This window comes from Diadema antillarum, unplaced genomic scaffold (genome assembly GCF_040938485.1).
Source record: "Diadema antillarum isolate AM-2024a unplaced genomic scaffold, OU_Dant_1.0 seq00001119_RagTag, whole genome shotgun sequence".
Classification (NCBI taxonomy): domain Eukaryota; kingdom Metazoa; phylum Echinodermata; class Echinoidea; order Diadematoida; family Diadematidae; genus Diadema; species Diadema antillarum.
In genome coordinates, this window is record NW_027271933.1 from 36,324 (window position 1) to 58,624 (window position 22,301).

At 36.7% G+C, this 22,301-nt stretch overlaps 1 protein-coding gene across 1 annotated transcript in view; it reads right to left on the bottom strand.

Annotated features, from left to right (window-relative positions):
- Positions 1-6,589: 6,589 nt before the first annotated feature.
- LOC139743889 (receptor-type tyrosine-protein phosphatase T-like) overlaps positions 6,590-22,301 on the bottom strand; it is an 82,584-nt gene continuing 66,872 nt past the window's right edge. The window contains exons 22-35 of the mRNA XM_071654357.1: positions 22,188-22,264; positions 21,135-21,171; positions 20,720-20,817; positions 19,982-20,104; positions 18,749-18,903; positions 14,765-14,900; positions 13,853-14,002; positions 13,362-13,461; positions 12,581-12,660; positions 12,016-12,141; positions 11,570-11,701; positions 10,358-10,500; positions 8,908-9,043; positions 6,590-6,823 (exon numbers count right to left, since the gene is read on the bottom strand). Coding sequence (XP_071510458.1) covers positions 6,749-6,823; positions 8,908-9,043; positions 10,358-10,500; positions 11,570-11,701; positions 12,016-12,141; positions 12,581-12,660; positions 13,362-13,461; positions 13,853-14,002; positions 14,765-14,900; positions 18,749-18,903; positions 19,982-20,104; positions 20,720-20,817; positions 21,135-21,171; positions 22,188-22,264 — 1,568 coding nt within the window. The 3' untranslated portion in view covers positions 6,590-6,748. The remainder of the gene's footprint in view (positions 6,824-8,907; positions 9,044-10,357; positions 10,501-11,569; positions 11,702-12,015; positions 12,142-12,580; positions 12,661-13,361; positions 13,462-13,852; positions 14,003-14,764; positions 14,901-18,748; positions 18,904-19,981; positions 20,105-20,719; positions 20,818-21,134; positions 21,172-22,187; positions 22,265-22,301) is intronic.

The window sequence follows — 22,301 nt, forward strand, 5'->3', positions numbered from 1 at the left end:
TTCTCTAATGTTCCGTAAGTGATTTCTAATTATCTCGCAGAAAGTTAAATTTGAATCCCCCATCTCCACCACAGTTATATCATCCCATGAAGCTAACATTTTTGATTGTATGCAGAATGAAATTCAATGCTGCCAGCGTAATAAAGACAATCAAGATGATTATTTTTTTTTCGAGCAAAATGTCCCAAGGACTTGATGGCTTAAAATTCTTATAAGCACCACAGAATTTTTCATTGAAAAAAGAAACAACAACACGTGCACACACACGCACTTCACTATAGCATTCTTAACTGCTCAAAGTTGCTTTAGACTTCTAACAGACTGAGGTGCTTTAGTGATTTTTTTTCCCCAGAATAGTGTACAACAAATGGTTTTCTTGTTTGGGTGTACGTGGATACCTCTTACATCGATGAATAACATGATACGTAGGAAACACTTCAAGCATTTTAATGTCTGCCAGTTTTGGCCGAAAGTAATTTTTGGCCACAAATGGCGGATGATACTTCCTTCATCTCGCCTCTTTCCCCCATCACATACCGGATGCTCAAATTGTCAGTGTTTGGCACATACTTCGAAACGTGTCGAAAAAGGAGGGGGGGGGGGTGCAGAACTATAGTAAGAGGACAGAAAACTAAGCGACTTGAATCTGTTTGCGTAAATTGACACGTTTTATGAAACATTGGGTACTTTCTAACCCTACCTTTTAGTTGATTGCAGTTAACTGAAGTCTGCATGACACAATTTGCATCATAGATACTTTACTTTTTAACTAAATAAACCTCTACTTGTTCAAGGATAGTATAGTATTTACATTGTTCAAATTATCTTCCCTGTTCTAGTGACAAACACGATACGTCTGATGTGTCGCGAATTTAAGACAAGCAACAACCACTTCGTATAGGTTATTTTTTTTTAGCTTTGTTTCTTTTAGGGCTGATGTTCCTCGTGATATCTTGATTCTATTCAAGGTCACATTAAACATTTGGTGTAGATTTCACTTCCTTGTGTCCAGTCAGTATAAGCCTTTCAAAATACCACACCTAAAGTAGTCTAGGATATTCAGAAATAATCCCTATAATGAAATATAGATAAAACCCTAAATGTCACTTGTTTCTTGCAAAGGTATTCCCACTCAATAGATGGAAAATCAAAAATAATCAAAAGATATTAAATAACCACTCCCTTCTACTATCCTTTCTAGATATTTTGTCATTTTACGTCATGTCAACATGTAAATGTTACGTAGAAACCTATGTGTGTCGATGGGGAGAATAATGTTAGTCTTTACAGTTTGGTCTAGAGGTAGTTTTTCTTATCTTCAATTTAAAAGTTTTAAATTTCGACTTTTGGGTTTATTTTTCTAGGCATTATTTTCTGCTACGTTACTACGGTAACGTCGTGTTTGCTTATCAAAGTCACATACGTTTACTTTGATATATGAAAGAAAATAAAAATTGTGTACACAAGTAGGGCCTACCCCTGAAGTCATTAGGGTAAATCAAATATATCAATTCTCTGACAACAGCAAAGACATAAAAGCCTGACAAATTTACGATGTATTGCATGATATAAACATGTTTTATTACCAATCATATCTCAACGCCCGTTTAATCTCGGACAAGTACAAAGATTCATTTGCTCGCTTACTTCAATACACAAGTCCTTTTCAATCAGCTTGACATTAATACTACATACAAAATGAGTTCAGATTATACATCATCAATTATATTTGTTATTAAATGACACTTCTTCATAAGATAATCTGATCCTTCAACTTTTCATGTAGATAACGATAGGTATTTTGGGTATTGATTCCCATGGAAAAGCCGGTTTTGTGGGGAATTCCTTCCAGTGTGTTTGTTCAAATCTAGTTATGCTCCTTCGAAAATCCTAATGTATCTGACCGATAATTATTCTGAAGTTTTTCAGGAAGAGAGAGCATCATGCTTCACAATTTCATAAGTATTTTTCACATAGACCTTTTACAAATTGCAAAGCGATGACATGATAAGCTCACTTATTTTTATATTCATTTCAGAAATCTAAGAACTATTTTGCAAAACTCACTAAAAATTCACAATTTCATAACTTGTATCCGTTTTCGATCAAATTTTCACTGTTGTGCTTGTAAAAATGAAATTGAATTTATTTTTTCTATTCACAGTAAGTTTTGCCTGTTTTGAAATTCCCCTTTAAACTCTTGTGTGGCGAGATAGCTCACCCAAAACGGGTTTCCCAACATAATAAGGAGTAACGTAAGAACTATGAAAGAGCTACATAAGTACGAATCTTTAAGTACGTACTCTTATATTGACAACGATTCCCCGAAGTGTCTTTAACATTTCTTATTTGACTATCGGCGAATTGTAACTGCTATACATAATATGGGTAAAAGTACTGAACCTTCAGATTGATACGTAAGAACGACGGAGCCATTGGGAGAATGATAAGCGTATAACATTTTACATTATATAATTATAACGTATAACATTTAACATAAAATAATTACTAGACTTAACATTATCAAGTCAAGTGAATTTACAAGATCTTCTTTTTCAGAGCCTTGGCTGTTATACATTACATTCTCACTCTCAGTGTTCTGATTGTTTCAGATTTATACACTTTTTGCAGTTATGATGAGCCAAATAAAGTTCAATAGAAACTTTCTCTTAGTTTTACAGCCATACCAGTCATCAAATCACGATGGAAACGACACAAATTTGCAAGGGGAATATAGGTGACAAAAGAAAAGAAGATACGTTAGATGTGTAAAAGCTATTTTGCGTAAAATCGAGAGGAATAGTTTATTGCTTACAAAACAAAAAGCGCTGTGAGCAAAATTAATTACGATTATTTAAATAAACCTCCCGAATTTCATGGACGTTTGTTATTATTCTAAATCTCTAGCATTCACCTGTGAGTTTAAAAATGACTTATATACAATACATCATGATAACGCTCTTCTCAGTTATTCACAAGGTGGGAGATGCAAAGATCTTGAGGTACATGTACGATTTGATGGATTTATTCGAGGTCTTCAACAACATTTAATTATCAGGACAAGTGCCTTTATATAGTGATATATTTGAGAAATTCTCCTTTTTTTATATACAACTAGTTTCATTTTTTCCCTATTTCACAGTGACCTTCGTGACTATATAAGTTCAGATAGTTCCGAATCTCAAACTAAAACACGTTTTCTTCGTTGTTCAAGCTATTTGAGCATTTCGACTCTCCTCGAGCTTTTTAAGCAATATTTGAATTCTGTTTCAACTAAAATAGAATGATAGAAAAACAGTTTTTGTTAAAATGTCGAGTCAGATCGAAGTTGATCGTTAATTGATAAATCTATTTTTTACATGCATGTACAGTTTATACGGATAAAACTAGTTACGTTCAGACGACAGGCCCTAACCTCGAGGTTAGGAAACCTCGAGGTTAAGCTCTTGCCCCCTAACTACGACGTGCGTCCACACGACGAATCTTAACCTCGAGGTTACGAAACCTCGAGGTCAAATTCCTGCCCCTTTGAGTGCGTTGATTTTTGTGCCCACACGGTGCTTAACTACGAGTGGGGACCCCCGCGGCTCGTGGTTAGAGCGCTAACCATAAGATTTCTCGTGGCTCTTAACATCGAGCTAACCTCGAGGTTAGCTTACTACGAGTGCGTCTTCACGGTCCCTAAACTACAAGCTCTAACCTCGAGGTTTCCTAACCTCGAGGTTAAGGCTTGTCGTCTGAACATAACTTATGAGTTTCAAGGATCAAGCAGTCGTGATGTTTGTTGACTTTAGTTATGTTTAAGTATAATTGTATATGTAACAATCGAAAGTGCATACCATTACTGCGTAATTGTATGAAAGGAAGCCTATAGCAGTAGATCGACAGATTTTTGAAAATCTGCATCAACCTTTGAGATAAGATCAGCAATTGGGAAGCTACAATTTTACAAGCATTATAGCTTTAATAGGTCCCATCATATTTCTGCTATTTTCCTTGTGACATCCTCATTTCATGATTTGACCATTATACATTTGTGTTCAATATGTTTTTTTTTTCCTGTTTTTCTTCAATCAAAAGACATGGTTGTTAACATTTTTGTATGATCACTTGTTGTCTGCTGTCAATCATTCTGTAATTTCATCATCGAGAAAGTGGACACATGAAATAAATTTGAACTGAACAGAAACTGATACCCATCCTGGAGTGTGAGGAATCTTTGTGAAATGCACGAGACTGCTGAAACACAGAAACGTGACCTTGATGGAATCTGGGCTCTAGGTTTAACACAACTATGTCAATGTTGCATACACGAGTTGACATGCAATATTTTCTCGACGTTGTATTGCGAACTTACATTCGAGTTGATCTGCAGTACATGTAAACAACTTAACCAACTGTTCGAAAAGTGCAATGTGCAACCGCAAGGCTGTAATGGGAAACATTCACGTTCACACTTTATTCTTCTTAATACTACAATGCACAGTATTTTTCTGATTTTTTTTTAACTTTATCATTCATCGGCATCAAAAAGTCTCCATATTCTGAACTCAAAATAGAGTTAGAATTACACACAAAATAACAACTGCAAGAAAAGATATACACAATGCAATCTTGCTGATAAACTACACACTTCATTGGCAACGCCGAGTGAGGTTTCTGGCAATCTATACATTAACAATATTCTTTACATAATGAAAGTTTAAGGGTTAAAATAAGACTGCATTTATTCTTGAATGAATGAAAACAAATGATATCCTAGATATAGTACAGTTTACACAAACTTTAGAGTATCACATATCATTTAAACTGAGTATAAACATCTGTAATTTTTATAAACCTCTAACATATTACTTTGGTAGCGAAGAATATAATGAATCATTTTTAGCCATTAAACGTATATTGCTAAAATCATGAAATATCAAATTTATTGTGCATAAACCCCAACTGCAACATAGAGGCATTTAAAAAGGACTAACACCTTCTTGTAGTGTGCAGTATTTGACGTGTGATTTTAAGTATACACTCACAATTAACTAACTCAATAAAAATAAATGTAATAAATCCTTAGGCTTCAGCGTAGTCAAAACAAAGATCAAAATATAATACAAATTCTGAAACGTTTAATCCGCTACAATACACTCCTGTTGTAACTAACACGGTAATAACGAAATCATGTTATGTTTATGTCTTTACACACTTTATCAGATCGGCGATAACGAAATTTCAATGTGACGAAAGAAAACTGCCGGTCCCGAGGACTTCGTTATCACGAGATTCTCCTGCTAATACAATCCCATAGTCTGATAAAATATTTGCAGACATAGGAGAAGTAAGGAACGTACAGGCGAAACGACATGTTAAAGAATAGGAAAGATCAGCAAAATGAAATCTATCTACACACATCAAACTACAGTCAGATAAAGAATCCAGTAATAGTTTAGGCCTGCACAGATTGGTTGTCGTTAGGACCTTCCAGCCGTAAGGTAAGATTCTTTCATATACCATGTATACGGGGGTATATGATTTCCGATTTCAATTTAACTTTCAGTTTCAGTTTGCTTGTTTTTTCCACTTCTACAAATAAAATCATGACAAATAAGAAATCACATCAAAATATAAACAAGAGTACATTAATATAGATATAATTACGTGTCTGATATACGTATATAGCTGATCTCATCTTAAGGTACTTCAACAGCAGGCACTGATAGGATATTCAATACCAGGCTTTAGAAAGACATGAATACTCTACCACATACAAGACTCTTTGCACATTTTTCCAAAAGGAACAATATTGAGAGTGAGAAAGCTTGCTGCCTATCCAGCGACTGGCAATCCGAGATGGTCTACTGTTAGAGGAGAGCATAGACAAGTCACAGTAATTCTGGCGAAAGGCTTGCATGTTTCGACAAAGTCAAGTTTACAATCGTCATCGTATCTTCCTCTAGGTTTTTTCTCTGGGTTTGTCTAGATACAACTACAACATCAAGCTTGAATACTGTACCGAATTGCCATTTTGATCTGCTTGCACGTAGGAACAGTGATATATTGCTGCTGAGGAAAAGGCATTCTTTTTTTTCTTTTTTCTTTTACAAAAATATTTCTGGCTCTTTTTCAGAAGCCAAAGTCGAGTTGATCACAGCATATCAAAGTATTAACAACCAAAACAGCAACAAACATACTGCTGGCTATTGACATTGCGGTCTTGACTGATATTAATGAACTCATGCGTTGATTTGTTTTTATTGCCGTTGATTGACAAAGTGCCCCACATCGACGTTAATAAGCACCGACTGTTCGGTGCTTTGCTAGCAGCCATGATAAAAAAAAAATCATAGGCATACAATTAGACCAAAAATCTTCTGATTACTAGATAGGCGTCGTACCTAGGAAACTGCCTGTTCAGTATCGGGTACTGCTTATTCAATGAAATTGATGAGGTCTTGCCTCGAGTTGTTTTATGAACTTGATATCTCAAATTTTAGTTGTTGCAAGTCATCACTTATCTCCAATTTAACTCGCTTCAATCGGAGGACACACCGTGCATTACTCTACAACTATTTTTCATGAGACGAAGAACGACTTGGCTAGCATTCGTGAAGCCATTCACTGTCGGAACCACGCCGTACTCAGGCGGAGCGAATTAAAACAAAAATGGTGAGAGAGAACACTGACGGTAACGGGTGATCTGAGGTTTTCATGTGCTCGTTTTTATGAATTTACCGTAGGATTTCAAGACGAGGCTTTACATGAAGTTGGCATAGGTTTGCACAGAATCTTTGTAGGCCTCGACAACGTCGAAACAGAATTCGTAGCGTTCCTGGAAAGGAGAACGAAAAGAGCAGGAGAGAAAAGTAAGTTGTTGAGACAGATCACTATTCTGATCGTCAAAATTGAAATATATTTTCACACAAAACAAACGCTCTAGAACAGCTAAGTTGACGTACTAAATCATCATCGATTTCGAGCTGTTGCTGGAACATGTGCATCACTATGCATAATTGGTGCATGTCACTGTCTTTATGATCGGGTCGAAGGTGATTATGATAAAACTTGATGAGATTTGTCGAAATTTCCTGGTTACAGTATCGGGGTAGGTCCCTATACCTTAATTGCTTTGAAACGGTGCTCAACTGAAAAATTGCAAAGAAGGTAAAAACAATCATAGCATAACTTAACAAGGAAAAGTAGAAATTACGCGGTGCCTAATATATGTCCCCGCCGGAAGTAGCATTTTGTAGCAAAATGTACAATATAGGTCAAAAATCAAGGTCAAAGGTCAAAGAAGTCAATGGTCAAAATTCTGTGTAGAAGTTTTGAAGCCCTCACCTAGAGCCATCACACAAAGCAAACGGAATCGAAATCGGGTTAGAAATGGCGAAGAAGTAGCATTTTGTAGCCAATGTACAATATAGGTCAAAAATCAAGGTCAAAGGTCAAAGAAGTCAAAGGTCAAAATTCTGTGTAGAAGTTTTGAAGCCCTCACCTAGTGCTATCACATAAAGCAAACGGAATCAAAATCGGGTTAGAAATGGCGAAGGAGTAGCATTTTGTAGCCAATGTACAATACAGGTCAGAAATCAAGGTCAAAGGTCAAAATTCTGTGTAGAAGTTTTGAAGCCCTCTCCTAGTGCCATCACATAAAGCAAACGGAATCGAAATCAGGTTAGAAATGGCGAAGGAGTAGCATTTTGTAGCAAAATGTACAATATGGGACAAAGGTCAAGGTCAAAGGTCACAACTGAAATTCTGTGTAGAAGTTTCAAAGCTTCCACGTAGTGCTATCATTTAAAGCAAACAGAATCAAAATTGGCTCATAAATGACAGAGAAGTAGCAAATTGAAGATTTTGATCACACACGGACGCACACACGGACAGACAGACACACACACAGACACAGACACACACACGTACGATACCCGTTTCATAGTCCCCTGCTCGAACTCGTTCGGCGGGGACAAATTAGGTCTTCTGTGGACTAAAAAGCATTGACACACACACTGACTATAAAGGTGTCACTCAGAGATGCCAAGTTCAAAAAACTTTTATGAGTGAGATTTTCATGACTCGGCGTCTCCCCTCCCATGGTAGGGAGCTTTTTTAAATTGTTAGCTCTTAATGATGCGATCTGGTGCATACTTAAGTGAATATTTTTTTTTACTAATTTTGAAAGACAAAACGGAAAAATACCTTCAATTGCCACTATCACTTTAATCCTTTGAGCTATGCTTCTTATTTTGGCCCAAATTTCAGACTTCATCCGATGCGTGTTAAAAATGGTTGCCATGCGTGAGATCGTGAGACAGACCCTAAATGCTTGAGTCTCACGCAGAATGCGCGAGACTTGGTAGCTCTGGTCACTGGGGACTCCTTTGTATTATTTATTTATTTATTTATTTATTCATTCATTCATTCATTCATTCATTCATTCATTCATTCGTTCATTTATGGTTTATCTTCATTTCCAAACATCAAAATGATACTATGTAGTATATTCTTGTAACGAATTGTCATTTCGAAAGGGAGAAAAATATTGGTGGCACAAAAACATGTCACACATTTTTGACAACAAACAAACCACTACCACCATACCAGACTTAAGTTCAACAAAACTTTATCCCTCCCCTCGCCTGAAGTCCCATCATCCCCAGCCTCGATCCATCCTCTCCAACGTGGGACCAACAGGCCTTACCCACTTGCACAAATGCATATTCAAGGCAAGATGTTATAGTTTAAGCGTATTGGCAATGACAAAGTGTGTCTCAAGTTTGAAGACATGTATCTGACAGAGTCAAAAAAAGGAAGAAGGTATGGCTGGATCGAGAAGGGTCCCTTTGCACAATATTCAATGTTATCCTTTTTGACGCTTTATAAACTAGTGTTGTGATTGTAACGACTTCATACCAAACTATCCACGACGCCCGGTCTGTTCTTGCGTAGACGTTTCACCGCGCTGAAAATATCCACCGTCTTGTCCTGCTTCACTTTGTTGATCGTTGCCATGGCAGCCAGGAAGGTGCCAGACATGCCCACTCCATCTCTGAAGCACATAATCAAATAACACAGCAAATGACACAAAAAGAAGCGTACATGATAAGGGCTTTTTACACTTGTAAATTTTTGCTTAGCCCCGGACCAACGGTGGGGCTAAGGGGGGGCCTTAGCCCCACCGTTGGTACGGGACTATCCTTAACCCACTTTCTGTTTACACTCGTTTTTGCCAAAGTGGGCTAGCCCCACCGATAGTACGGTACTATCTGGCCCTGCAAAATAGCAGGGGTTAGCACCGCAATTGCGGTGCCAAGCAAGTGAGTGTAAACAGAACGAAAAAATAATCCTGGGCTAAGCGACGGAGACGAAGTCCGACCCTCACTGACCAATCAGAAACGAGGTAATCAAGTGCTGCCGGTGCGTGCGTGTACGTGTACAGTACACAGCGTGATTATGAATATTCATGTGGTTTGGAAAGTCCGGGGCTAAGAAATACGAGTGTAAAAAGGTCAGATTTCTCCTTAGCCCCGGACAAGAGATAGTACGGGACTAATTGGCGAGTGTAAAAAGCTGAAAAAATTGGTACGGGACTAACGATAGTCCTGGGTCAGAGAAAGTCCGGGGTTAAGAAACGCAAGTGTAAAAAGCCCTATATTCATTTCAGAGTGATTGGCAAGACACACAGCCAACACACAAACGCGCACACACGACAGAAAAATACTTTTTTCCCCCCTACAGGCATGTGATAACAACGGGCTGTCATAAGATTTAATAGCAATTTATATAGATAACTTCCAGTCAACAGTATACGTGGTCTGCGTTGGCCATCAAGGGGGACGTCCGGATGATTTGTCAGACTTTTGTTCAAACATCTATAAATTGGTCATAATAGGGTACAGAGTAATATAATTTGTAGTAATCGGGGTAAGGAATAAGAAGAATGTTTTCAAAACCCATAACAAATCACAGTCAACAAGGATGATGACATGCTAGTAACAGCTTATCATAAGAAAGCATGATCGGTGCTCCCAAAGAAGAACAGCAGAAGAAAGTATACATACATTCTGAACAGGTAAACTTCTTAACCAAATGGTGTTGTAATGAAGTTCATTGCTACATCACTGGAATATATGAGCCTCCTACGTCATCATCCTTGTTCAGTGTAACTTATGTTTTGAGGTTTATCAAAGAATTTGTTAAAGGACCATTATACATTTCACAAATACATGGCACTATCAATTGATTTACATGATGTAGAATTATTTTAGTTCTCTGGAATGTCCTTTTAACGATGGCACAGCAAAAAACAAAAACAAACCAAAACAAACAAACAAACAAACAAACAAACAAACGAAAAACCTACATGCACACAATCAGTAGAGGTCGCTCTGTGTTGTTCTTTTCGTCAACGTTGAGGATGAATTGACAAAAGTTTCCCTTTGACTTCGGCACAGGTTGGTCTTCTGGCCAGCCGTGATAGTAAAACTGATCGACTCGATGTGCTCCCTGATGGTTCCAAACAAACAAACAAATATATAAATAAATAAACAAACAATCAAATAAACGAAACCCCAAAACAAGAAAAGAGGAAACCAGCTTACAGGATGAAAAATAATACACTACAGGAATATATGAAATACGGAACAGCTTAGAAACTAGATGCAACTCAGGCTTAGAGATTAAGCTGAACGCTTTTTTTTTTTGCTTCTGTTTTTGTTTTTTGTTTTTGTTTTTTCCAAGTGTTGATATTTAGGTGGGAGGGAAGGTCACGAAAACACAAACACAAAACACACAAATATAAGATCGATTCAAATACAGGTTTATGCTCAAGAAGATGCTTCCTTTTTGGTTTAATTTTACACAAAATTATGTCTGAAAACTGAGGCAGGGTGTTCAAAGCTAAGATGCCAATATGAAACCATCTACAACTGTACATTTGTTGGCGATGCAATTAGTACAAAATCGAGAAGGTTAAGTCGATTTCCTTCTGCTGCAATGCAATTCGGTTTAAGTATTCTGTTACGGCTTGTCACTAAAGATATCACGACAATTATACGTATCAAGAGATAACAAGAGGAATATTCATCGACCTAATGTCAAGAATTCTTCCAATACTCTGTAGTCCACATATATTAGCTTTGGCCAGTAGGGAATTTCAAAAAGGTACGGCATATGTCGCAAACAATTGAATATAGTAAAAAAGAGACAAAATAGATCTGAGTTTATGGCATTTGATTAAAAAATGTGGTCGTAATTGGCATGAAATGAGGAAAGAGAAGTGAATAGACCACACTGAGTTAATGACAGATCATTGTAAATGTAAATCCTCTTTGTGGTTTGCCTCGTTATGTGCATTTGTATGTAATCAATAACTTGTAATGTAAACTTTGCCATCAATAATCGTCACTAAAATCTTATCTCTATGAACCTCTAGCGAGTCTCTATCTTTCAAAGTTATCTTTCAGTATCAAAAAGTATTTTGCTTCTTTTCTTCTGATGAAAATATAATTGTAATTTACTGCTCATCATGCAGTATCTTTTCCTATGAACCTTTCGTGATGGAAGGCAGACTTACCTTTTTCTTCGTGGAAGTGATGTTCAGAACCCGTTTAGTCATGAAGTCTGTATCTTTGTGTTCTTTAAGCAGCTCCACGGTAAATGAACCGTAGGTGTCTTTGCCGTGTGAAGGCCAATATTGTCCACATGTCTTAAGAAGAAAATCATGGTCGTAACATTGAAAGGGAAAATCAAGCATGAGGGCAGGGAACAACAAAGACAACAAAAATATGTAGCTACTTTGATAGCACCCTAAGTGCCTAATGACTAACGAGGGTAGTCAGCAGTATCCTAGCAGTATTTTATAACATTTACTACGGTGGCAAAAGTAGCCAAATAAGTAATTCCATTGGCATCGGTTTCATGGAGGCTCTTTTGTAACCACAAAAAAAAAATCAATCTTTATTCAAACTATTATGCATTACAAATATCATACATTGATATCAGAATTTTTTTTTTAAATACCTTATCCATTTCATTGAGGTGCACAACAGTTCGACAGTCGTAGTCCCACACGAGACGTAAGAAGTCAGTGATCGTGGACGGCAGTGGGCACTGGGTAGATATGTGGGCGTTCGTTTTACCTTCGAACTGAAAAGATTTTGACAGAGAGCTGGCAGTGATAGGCAGTCAAAATGAACAAGGTAGTGGATTTTAAATGAAGAGAAGAATGGGACAGAAATAAGAAAAATAACAAAGAATGAAAAAAATATGCAGGAGAGACAAACTATACAACATCACAGGTTTTCGAATACAGGACTGTAGTAGTTCGAACGAGAGGTAAAATTTCATATAAAAAAAAACACCATCACAGCCTCATTTGCTTTGAAGACGGAGTAAAGAAAGATCATTTTATGGATTCTTCTCAAAAGCTTGGTCTGTAATTTGTGTTTATCAGTTAAGTGGTCAACAAGTAAATTTATTTGGCATAATTATCTTAGAGTTAATCTGAATAACATGATGGGACACTTTAAGTCTGCTCATTTTTCATTTCTTATCTACTTCTAATTGGAATTCTAATCAAGCTCACATCGAAGAATGAAGCGTTGATGTATTGGTTCGCGCCTGGATAGTCGCCCTCCATCATGAGATATGGTCGTGACTTATCCGCTGTATGGAAAACAAAAGTGAGGTAGAAAAACAAAACAAAACACAGGAGTCAAAGGCGGTCAAATATGATGAATAAATCCGAACTAACTGGTTTGAAGCTGTACATAGTCTTGGCAATCAATTAAAATTCTACTTTTCCCTGAAACAATGGTCGAAAGCTGATGCATTATCTGCATCAATCGTCTTGAGTTGTCTAATAGAATAATTTATAGTATATGTAGTAACAAGACTGTAAGTAATAATCGCGTTCCTGTAAGTGTGCAAATTGTGTCTTTATCATGTTTATAGAACCCTATCTGCCTATCGTCTACGGTATAATAATAATAAAAAAATCCCACCGATGCCAGGCACAATTTTTTTTCCACCTGATATGAGGAAAACATCATGGGTAAATCGCACGAACTTATGTGGCGTAATGAGATTCCGAGTAATCGGAAGGACACAATTGATTTGCTTAATCTATCGCATCCTATATCCCACTACTGTGCTATTGGTTGTGACAACCCTTTTTGTTCAATGATGATGGCGTTGCAGTAGGTAAAGTGTTGTCAAATAAGTTTCGGCAGGATCGAGTCCCAGTTGTCATTACAGCTTTGTTTGATATCGTGCATAACCTGGCAACTCAATGACCAAAAAAAAAAGCCAAAACAAAGGCCCCAGCATCTAACAAAATAGGAATGGTTTGAATTGGTTGAACACACCTGGCATCCTGTCTGCAAAACGGTTCTTTTTCATGTTCTCTGATCTAAGTCCAGCAGGACTTGACAATTTCGTCCCATCTGATGTGATGTAGTCCAGCAGCTGCATTCAGTGATGACGAAAATTCAGAAATAAAGAAAAATATATCATTGATTCTTTTATATTCCATGCGTCATCGAAATTCTATGCGTGATATTCACGGTGCGTCAATTTACGCGATACCGCTCAGTTCAGTAAAATGATTTAGAAACATAATTGAAATACCGATATCAATATCATTGCTTATGTTAACAAATATTAATTTCAGCATTGACATTGAACGTGTACAGAAGGGTATTTTCATTTCAAACTTGATTCAAAGTGCCTATTGCAAATGAAATTCAAACTTGTCCCGATGTTGTTATTGGAAATGAATTAAACGAAATGTGTTTTAGGCTTGTCGGAGACTGCCATGCTGCATTATTTTGCACAAATAAATCGATCTCAAGCTAACCTCAAACTGTTTTGCAATCTCCGACTTGCCAGAAGCAGGATCAGTTTTTTGCCACTGAGGTCGGACCACTGCGATGTCCAGCAACTGACAGGTCATAACTGGACACACTGACCATTGCAGCAGAGTCTCGTAGATGAACTCGTATTGAGCCTGTAGAGTGAATGACACGGCAGTTTTGGAAAAGATAGGAAGATTGAATGTCAACATGCCATAGCATATAATGATGAGCTTACTGTTTACATACATTATTTGCAATGAATGTAACAGTAAAGTGATTAACTAATATATCAAGAAAGAATGTTTCCACATCTTTTACTGCAATACGGATGAGAGAAGACAAAGCTGTGAAGAACTGAGGACTGGTAATGTAAGAGCGCCATGAGCATCATTCTTGATGGACTTCAGCGCTTTATAAGAGGCCACTATTATTATTATTATCATTATCAAGGAGGAACGTAAACATGGCCAAAATTTCAAGGTGACCACCGTGACCCATGGACAAGTAATGTAAGCCTAATATTAATTATTTCAGCTTTCGAATCAATCAATCTCTGGGAATCTTTTTAGCTGAGCAAATGAGAGCAACAGAAAAGAACATAATTATTAGTGCTTTTATTATATCACGATCCAAGACAAACGTTTAAAAACGTGTACGAAGACTCTCTTCTGAATGGCTGAAGTCACGTAAATTTGATGCATATCATTAAAAAGGTAACTAAATAAAAAAGATAAACAAACGTAAAAAAACCTCGATGACACTATCAAGTCTTAGTCACGAGAAGGCGACTGCAGACAAAACCTATGCCATGATATTGATGTCCACTTATCGACAGTGGAAAACATAAATCAGATACCTGGATAATGACACTACATATCTGAAAAAAAAAAAGAATAAGGATGTGCTTATCGTACCTCGACCTGAACCATGAATGAACGTCGTTTCCTCATGTTGTTCACAAAGTTGAAGATGTCAACCTTCTTCTCCTGTTCGATCATGGACATCATTGCGTCAATGGTAACGAAGGTTCCCGTGCGGCCAACTCCGGCACTGCAAGGAAAAAAAAAACAACAACACACAGGATGGGATTGAAAATAAGGCAAGTAATCCAAGTCGCGTAATTATCAGAGGAACCTGAAATGAAGGAACCTTAGAGATATGATTACGCGAATACCACATGGATAGAGTAACTTTTCATGGTAATGACGAAATGCCTGCAATGTACTAGCTGTGTTAGTCGCTTTAAGGGGAAATCCAGTCCAAATAGAAGTTAGTCTGATCAAAAAGGGTAAAATCTTACAAGTTCAACGGTAAAAAAAAAAAAAAATTGACTGAAATCGGATGAAAGATGAGGAAGTTCTGACATTTTGAAGTTTTGAAATTTCTGCAAAACAATTCTTCTACAGTGGATATGAATATGCAAATGCGTGAGCTCACCATGTCATAACATCACAATTTTCCACTGACCATGTACAAAAAAATAATGATGTTTCTGTCATTGAAGTTTTAAACATGATGTTATTCCTGGATGAATAACTACAGAATAGTGATCAGTTAGATATACCAGGATTTGTTCACGCAATCGATAACCATTCTCATTTAGTTAGTATTTTCTTGGACTTCTCCAAGGCCTTCGACACTATCAATCATGACATTTTACTTTATAAGTTATCGCATTATGGAATACGTGGGAAGGCCTTGGAGTGGTTCAAGAGCTATTTAGTTGATAGAAAACAATTTGTTACAATTAAAAACAATGATTACGTTGTCAGAGAAGTTAAATGTGGCGTCCCACAGGGAAGTCTTTTAGGGCCGTTATTGGTCATTATTTATATCAATGATTTCTGTCGCGTATCCGACGACCTCTCTTTTATTCGTTTTGCAGATGACACTAATGTATTTTTTGCCCACAATGATATTGATTTTCTCGTTTATAAACTTAACATTGAATTGAAAAAAAGTGACAAACTGGGTCAGGGCCAATAGGCTTTCACTTAATGCACAAAAAACCGAAATATATGCTTTTTAGTAATACTGTTGATAGTTTAAGTACAAATATAGTATTAGATGACTCTCACCTACAAAGAATCTCACATATCAATTTTTTTGGTATCATTGTGGATGACAAACTTTCCTGGAAATCACATGTTGATAATGTTTGCAATATAATTTCACGTAATATAGGCATTGTAAATAGATTGAAATTTCATATTCCACAAAAATCATTACTTATGTTATATTTGTCGATAATATTGCCTCATCTTAATTATGGAATATTAGTTTGGGGCAACACGCATCAGAACTTACTAGAGAGAGTGTTCCTTTTACAAAAGAAAGCTCTCCGTGTTATTTGTTATTCCCCTGTGCGTTCTCATACAAATATGTTTGCCTCCAACAAGCTCTTAAAAATTACAGATTTGTTTTTGTTTGATTTAGGGCAGTTTATGTACAAGTATTGTAATAACTAGCTTCCGTCTATTTTTTATTCTATGTTCCTCAAAATCAATCATTTCATGAATATCCCACTAGGCGTTCCAATGAATTTCATTTACCTCTTTTAAGAACGATTTTTGCTAAAAACACACTTATTTATGTAGGCCCAAATTATTGGAATTCTTTGAATCATCACATAAAAAACGCTCCATCCATAATCATATTCTTTTAAGAGGAGACTGAAGTCTTTTTTTATTGCAATCGTATGAATCTACAATACCGAATTAACCATTTGGCCTTCTTTCTTACATACTGACCTGCTCACTCTGTCCCCTCTTCGTAGAATTAATGGTATTTTTTTTCCCTGGATGTTTGCAATGTTGTCATGTATGCCTCTTCGTAGAATTAATGGTACAATGTATTTTTTTCCTGGATGTTCGCAATGTTGTCATCTATGCCGTTTTGCCCATAGCGTCTTGAAGTTGACTTTCCGTATGTTACTCCTGTTCATACGTCCCTCTATTTTCTATTTCCTTGTCTTTTCTTCAGGCGTCAAAATATTACTTTTTCCCCGCAACTATCTTCTGTTTCTCTTGGCATGCTTCTGCCGAAGATCGCTGTTTCTGTTGTTCTGTTTCTGTTGTGCATTCTTGTCTGCTATTTTGTCTTCAGTTTGTCAGTCTTGTCCATCCCGTTTTGTCCTGTACAACCTTTTCTTCAGTAGTTATCTTGTTGTCTAGTCCTGTTTCATGTTTGTTCACATCTATGAAAGTGTATATCTGGTAATCTAATTTTCAGTGGGCTTCCAGACTTCTTCCACTTTGTTATTTTTTGTATCTAAGATGATTCAATTTATCTTTCCATCGATGTTCTTTTTCAGAGGGGCCCACACACTACAAGCTCTGTCTTTTTAGTGGGTCCCTCCATTTTTCGCACTTTATGCAACGGTATACATGTACTTCAATTTGATCACTTCTGTTTCTTTTGTACTATACTATGTATGACTACTATAGGTCCTCAAGTGCTGTACAGTCTTTTCACTTCACTATGTTCTATTTACCTCATTCTCTGTTACCAAAAGAAGTGAAACATATGTTTTGTCGAAAAATGAAATAAACTTTGAATTTGAATTTGAATTTTAAACCTCGGGCATAATTGCGTTTAGATGGAAAACTGGAAATATCCTTTAACCCTGTAAAAGGTGGAACAGTGAGAGCAGCATTATCAATATGTGTAGGTGTATAGATTTGACTGTGATACATTTACATACCAAATTGGAAAAAAAAAAATCGGTCCAGAAACGAGTCCAGCGTCGCACACACAAGCAGGCCCTGTAAAATTTACCTTTTCATGTATAAAAACGGAACAAGCGAGGGCGCCACCACCAAAAACAATAAGTTAAATAGGCATCTTCATTTCACTATAATGCACCTTTTTGCCATATTTGAAGAAAATCTGATAAGAAATGGGGCTGATAGAGCACACACAACAAATGTGCATTGGCATCCAAGTCGGAACATTGAGGGCGCCGTCACCACAAACTGTTGTGCCCTTCATGTAGAATGACCACCCATACATCTCCTTAGCAAGTCTGAATAAAATTCATTGAGTAACAATCAAGTTTTTGCACAAATTACCACTTCTGCAAATTTTGACATGATCAGGGTGACCTTTGAACCTGTAAAAGGTGGAACAGTGAGGGCAGCGTTATCAATAGGTATTGGTGTATAGATTTGACTATGATACATTTACATACCAAATTTGAAAAAAAAAAAACCTGTCGAGAAACAAGGCCAGCGTCGCACACACAAGCAGACCCTGTTAAATTTACCTTTTCATGTATAAGGACGGAACAAGCGAGGGTGCCATCACCAAAAACAATAGGCTTCTTCATCTTACCATAATACACCTTCATGTCAAATTTGAAGATGATCGAAGAAGAACTGCAGCCAGTAGAGCACTTAAACAAGAAAATCTCTGCGGCGGACGCGGACGCGGCGCAACGAGGCCAGATCCATAGTATCCTCCTAACTCTGTTCGGGGGATACAACTACACGGCAACTTGTGAGGGGGTAACATGCTTACTGTGCCATTTGTACACTTATATCAACCGTTCAAGAACTGTTTCGTGAAAAAATAGCGAAATTTCTAAATGTCATAACTTCCTTATTTTTCACCCGATTTCGATCAAAATTTTACCATTGACCTCGTAATATGTTACCCTTTTTTATCAGACTAACTTATTTTTGGACTGGATTTTCCCCCTATAATACCTGCTACTTTGTTAAAGTAACGTGATGACGGATCACAAACATCTTATCTTAGAGGTCTTTTTTATAGGCATTGATATCTTTATGTCAATCCATCCACAATCAATTAAAAATCAGGTTTCAGTTGCACACACTTTCGAGAAAACCAGCTGTGACGTGTTGACGAAGTATAGTAATGGTACTTCCAAAACTTACCTGCAATGGACCACTAGCGGACCAGCATCTGATGGGTGTGCGTTTCTCACGATGTTTCGTAAGTCAATCAGAGGCTGAGAACACTCGGGTTCTCTCTTGTCAGGCCAAATCGTGTAGTGGTACTGACTCACCCATCGAGATTCTTCGTCGTCTCCCTGGTTGGTGATGGTACCGAAATAAAATACCCACAAAACAACGACCACAACAAATGCAGAACAAAACCAACAACAACAACAACAAAGAAAAGAGAACTTCTTATTATGTTTATATAAACTTAATAGGCACGTTCAGCATGTGAATACATAAAGGACTTGCGTTCAAGAACGAAAATAAAACAGACTGTTTTAATGGTGTGAAACGCTTGTCACTTCAATGCTTCATTTACTGTTGGTACAGTCTAAGTGTCAATTCACTGACTTGTATTGCATTTCTCTGGAAGTATGATAAAAGTACACTGTAAAAACATCGGTGTTAGATTTAACACCACGGGTGTTAAATCTAACACCGATCAAACTTCAATAAAGGACCACACCCACAGGTGTTAAAAATGCACTGTGATGGTGTTGAAAAGTGTTCACCTGACACTTCGTGGTGTTAATTTGACACTGTACCTGGTGTTATTTTGACACTGTACTGGTGTTAATTCAAAAATGACACCACATGGTGTTGATTTGATATTTGTTGGTGTTAATATCAATGGTTTAACACCCGTCCAGCTTCAATAAGAGACCACACCAGCTGGTGTTACTTTGGTGTAAATTTATTTTCACATTTTTTCAAAAATCTAGTATTTTAATGTAAAACTCTTGATCGTCTTGTTTGAATTAAAAATCAATAAGAAGTGCAGTTACTAAAAAACTCTTCAAAAAACAGTTTAAAATTTGGAAATTACACTCGGAGGTGTTAATTTAACACCATAAATGAACACCGAAAATTTAACACCAGCTCGGTGTTCACTATTTAACACCGGACTTTTTGCAGTGTAGTCGCCCAGCGATCTCTCAACAGTTTCTCAGTGATTTTTCATGTCTATTATGGTCTCTCTGTAATCTCCATGTAAAGGTTTTCACGGTTTCTAATTTTGATTTAGTTTCATTCGCTATCATATAGCTCACAATTTGTTTATTACTTTCTTTTTACAATGAACAACACGTAAATTGGTGTTGTATACTGTCGATTGACTACGAAACCGATCATGCACTTTGCATAGAAACAAACATGCAAATGACATACGAATCGCAACTCCAGTCGACGATGGACGAAACCTGCGTGCTTCTCTTCCTCTTTATTTGTCACGAACATATCACCGTACCTCTCGCTGCTGTCAGCCTCAGGCCAGTACTGCAGGCATTTAACCTACAGAACATGTCATAGCAAGGGGGAAATGGATAATCGCCATCAGTGTCACATGCAGGAGACGTTTCATGAAGCATGCGGGAAGAAAATTATATAAATACTAATGACACAAATACTACCATTTTCCAGTATTTCAACCTCACCATATGGCCATTGCAAAATTGTAGGACTGTAATAAACCTACAATTCGTAACAAGTTTGTAAATATATATAGCTTTCAGATCCAGTGTAAAACTATGTAAGATATATAAAACAAAATACATATTGCATTTATCTTTCGAAGACATTACTTGGTCTAAATTTTAACATAAGGTGATTTCTCTACATTACGCAAGTTTCTCTGCTTAAACTAACTGCGGAAACTACTACTTCTCTCTCTCTTTTTTTAAGAGAATCATGACACTGACATCTTACACATCTCATTGTCACTGCTCATGTGACATTTAAAGTAAACTATTTCTTTCATTTTGAGATAATTTAAGAGGAAATTCGGCTGCGTTATAGGTTTTCAGTGAGACATGCCTTGCTACAATTTGCTCACATGTCTCTGTCTGTAAATAACTCCACTTTGAAGTAATCAATACTGAGGGAATACACAGTGAGGAGGCTTCTTACCTTGCCGTCTTCGACAAGATTGGTCAGCATGACGATGGCCCCTACATTCTGTTCGTAGATCATCTGCCAGAAGTCATTCAAGGACGCTGTGTTCGGCCCTATAATCAAAACGACATGATCTTTCTTTTAATCATCGGAATATATATATATATATATATATATATATATATATGTATACATATATATATATATATTTGTGTGTGTGTGTGTGTGTGTGTCTGTTAGTGCTAGGTGCAAAGTTTATTATACACTCTCTTTGATTTCTTTTCTGATATGTACATTGTACATCACGACACACATTCTTTAAGCACTTCAAAAGACCATTTCATGCAGCAGAATCTTTCGTTCTGTTTCAATAATCATGTATTCTTTTCACGCCCGAAAGGCAAATAAGTCTGTCGAAAGTACAAATCACCTTGTGTTGCTATGTAGGCCTTCTTTTTCCGGTATCCCTGCAAACAACAAAACAGATACAACAAATGGTGCTGTAATATCTGTAATTTATGAATAAGGCTGGATGACTTCACCGTTTAATCTCGACAAGTAATCAAGGTATTCTTTTCACGTGTTATACTATTAGATGGTGATGATGATGATGATGATGATAATAATAATAATAATAATAATAATAATAATGGTAATAATAATAATAATGATAATAAATTATGTTTGTAAAGCGCTTGACACAATGTTTCTAAGCGCAAAGGGAAAAGACGGAAGGAAAAAGGAAAAACAAAAGATAACAGACATCTTTTGCCCGTAAACTATGGAACACCCCCCCCCCCCCCCCATCGGCATGCGACAAGCCAATACACTAGATTCATTTAAGTCATTCCTCAAAACATATCTCTTTAGGCAGTGTTATCTGTGTTAGTAGTAGTAGAAAGTATTTGTAATTGTCGTTATATGTGGTTGTTTACTGTAGTTGTGGATGTCCTTATTCATTGTTTTCTTCTTCACTTGTTCTCTATCTTTGTTTTTCCCCAGCGCTTATGATATTAAGCGCTTCATAAATGTTAGGTATGTATGTATATTTGTATGTATGTATGTACGTATGTATGTATTATTATTATTATTATCATTATCATTATCATTATCATCATAACAGATAAATCAAAATACAAGTAAGAATAATATGACATGCATCAATGTGTACTAGTAAATATACGATGTAATGATGTAAAAAAAAAGAAAAACAAGAAAACTTGCTTCTTACTGGCCAATAAACAAGACATAACAATACAAAATGATCTACGATGTCTTCCAGATTTTGGTTTTAAGGTTATAGCGACACCTCTGGCAACAGCTGATATTGTGATGCATATCTGTGAGTAGTCTTATAACATTTAATATGTCGTATCGTCTTTAAATGGCAAGCTGAAATTTCCCTTAGATAGCGTGAATGAGAGAAAGACAATTTCCTTTCTTTTCATTATAGATAGAAGGCAAGTCTCCATATTATACTTACATCGAAGAACGTAGCGTTGATGTAATCTGCTCCTGGTTGGTTTGACTCTGTCTTGAGTTTTACGCGGTGCTCATCGACTTGTGAAAAACCGAAATGAAAAACACAGTTAAAAAT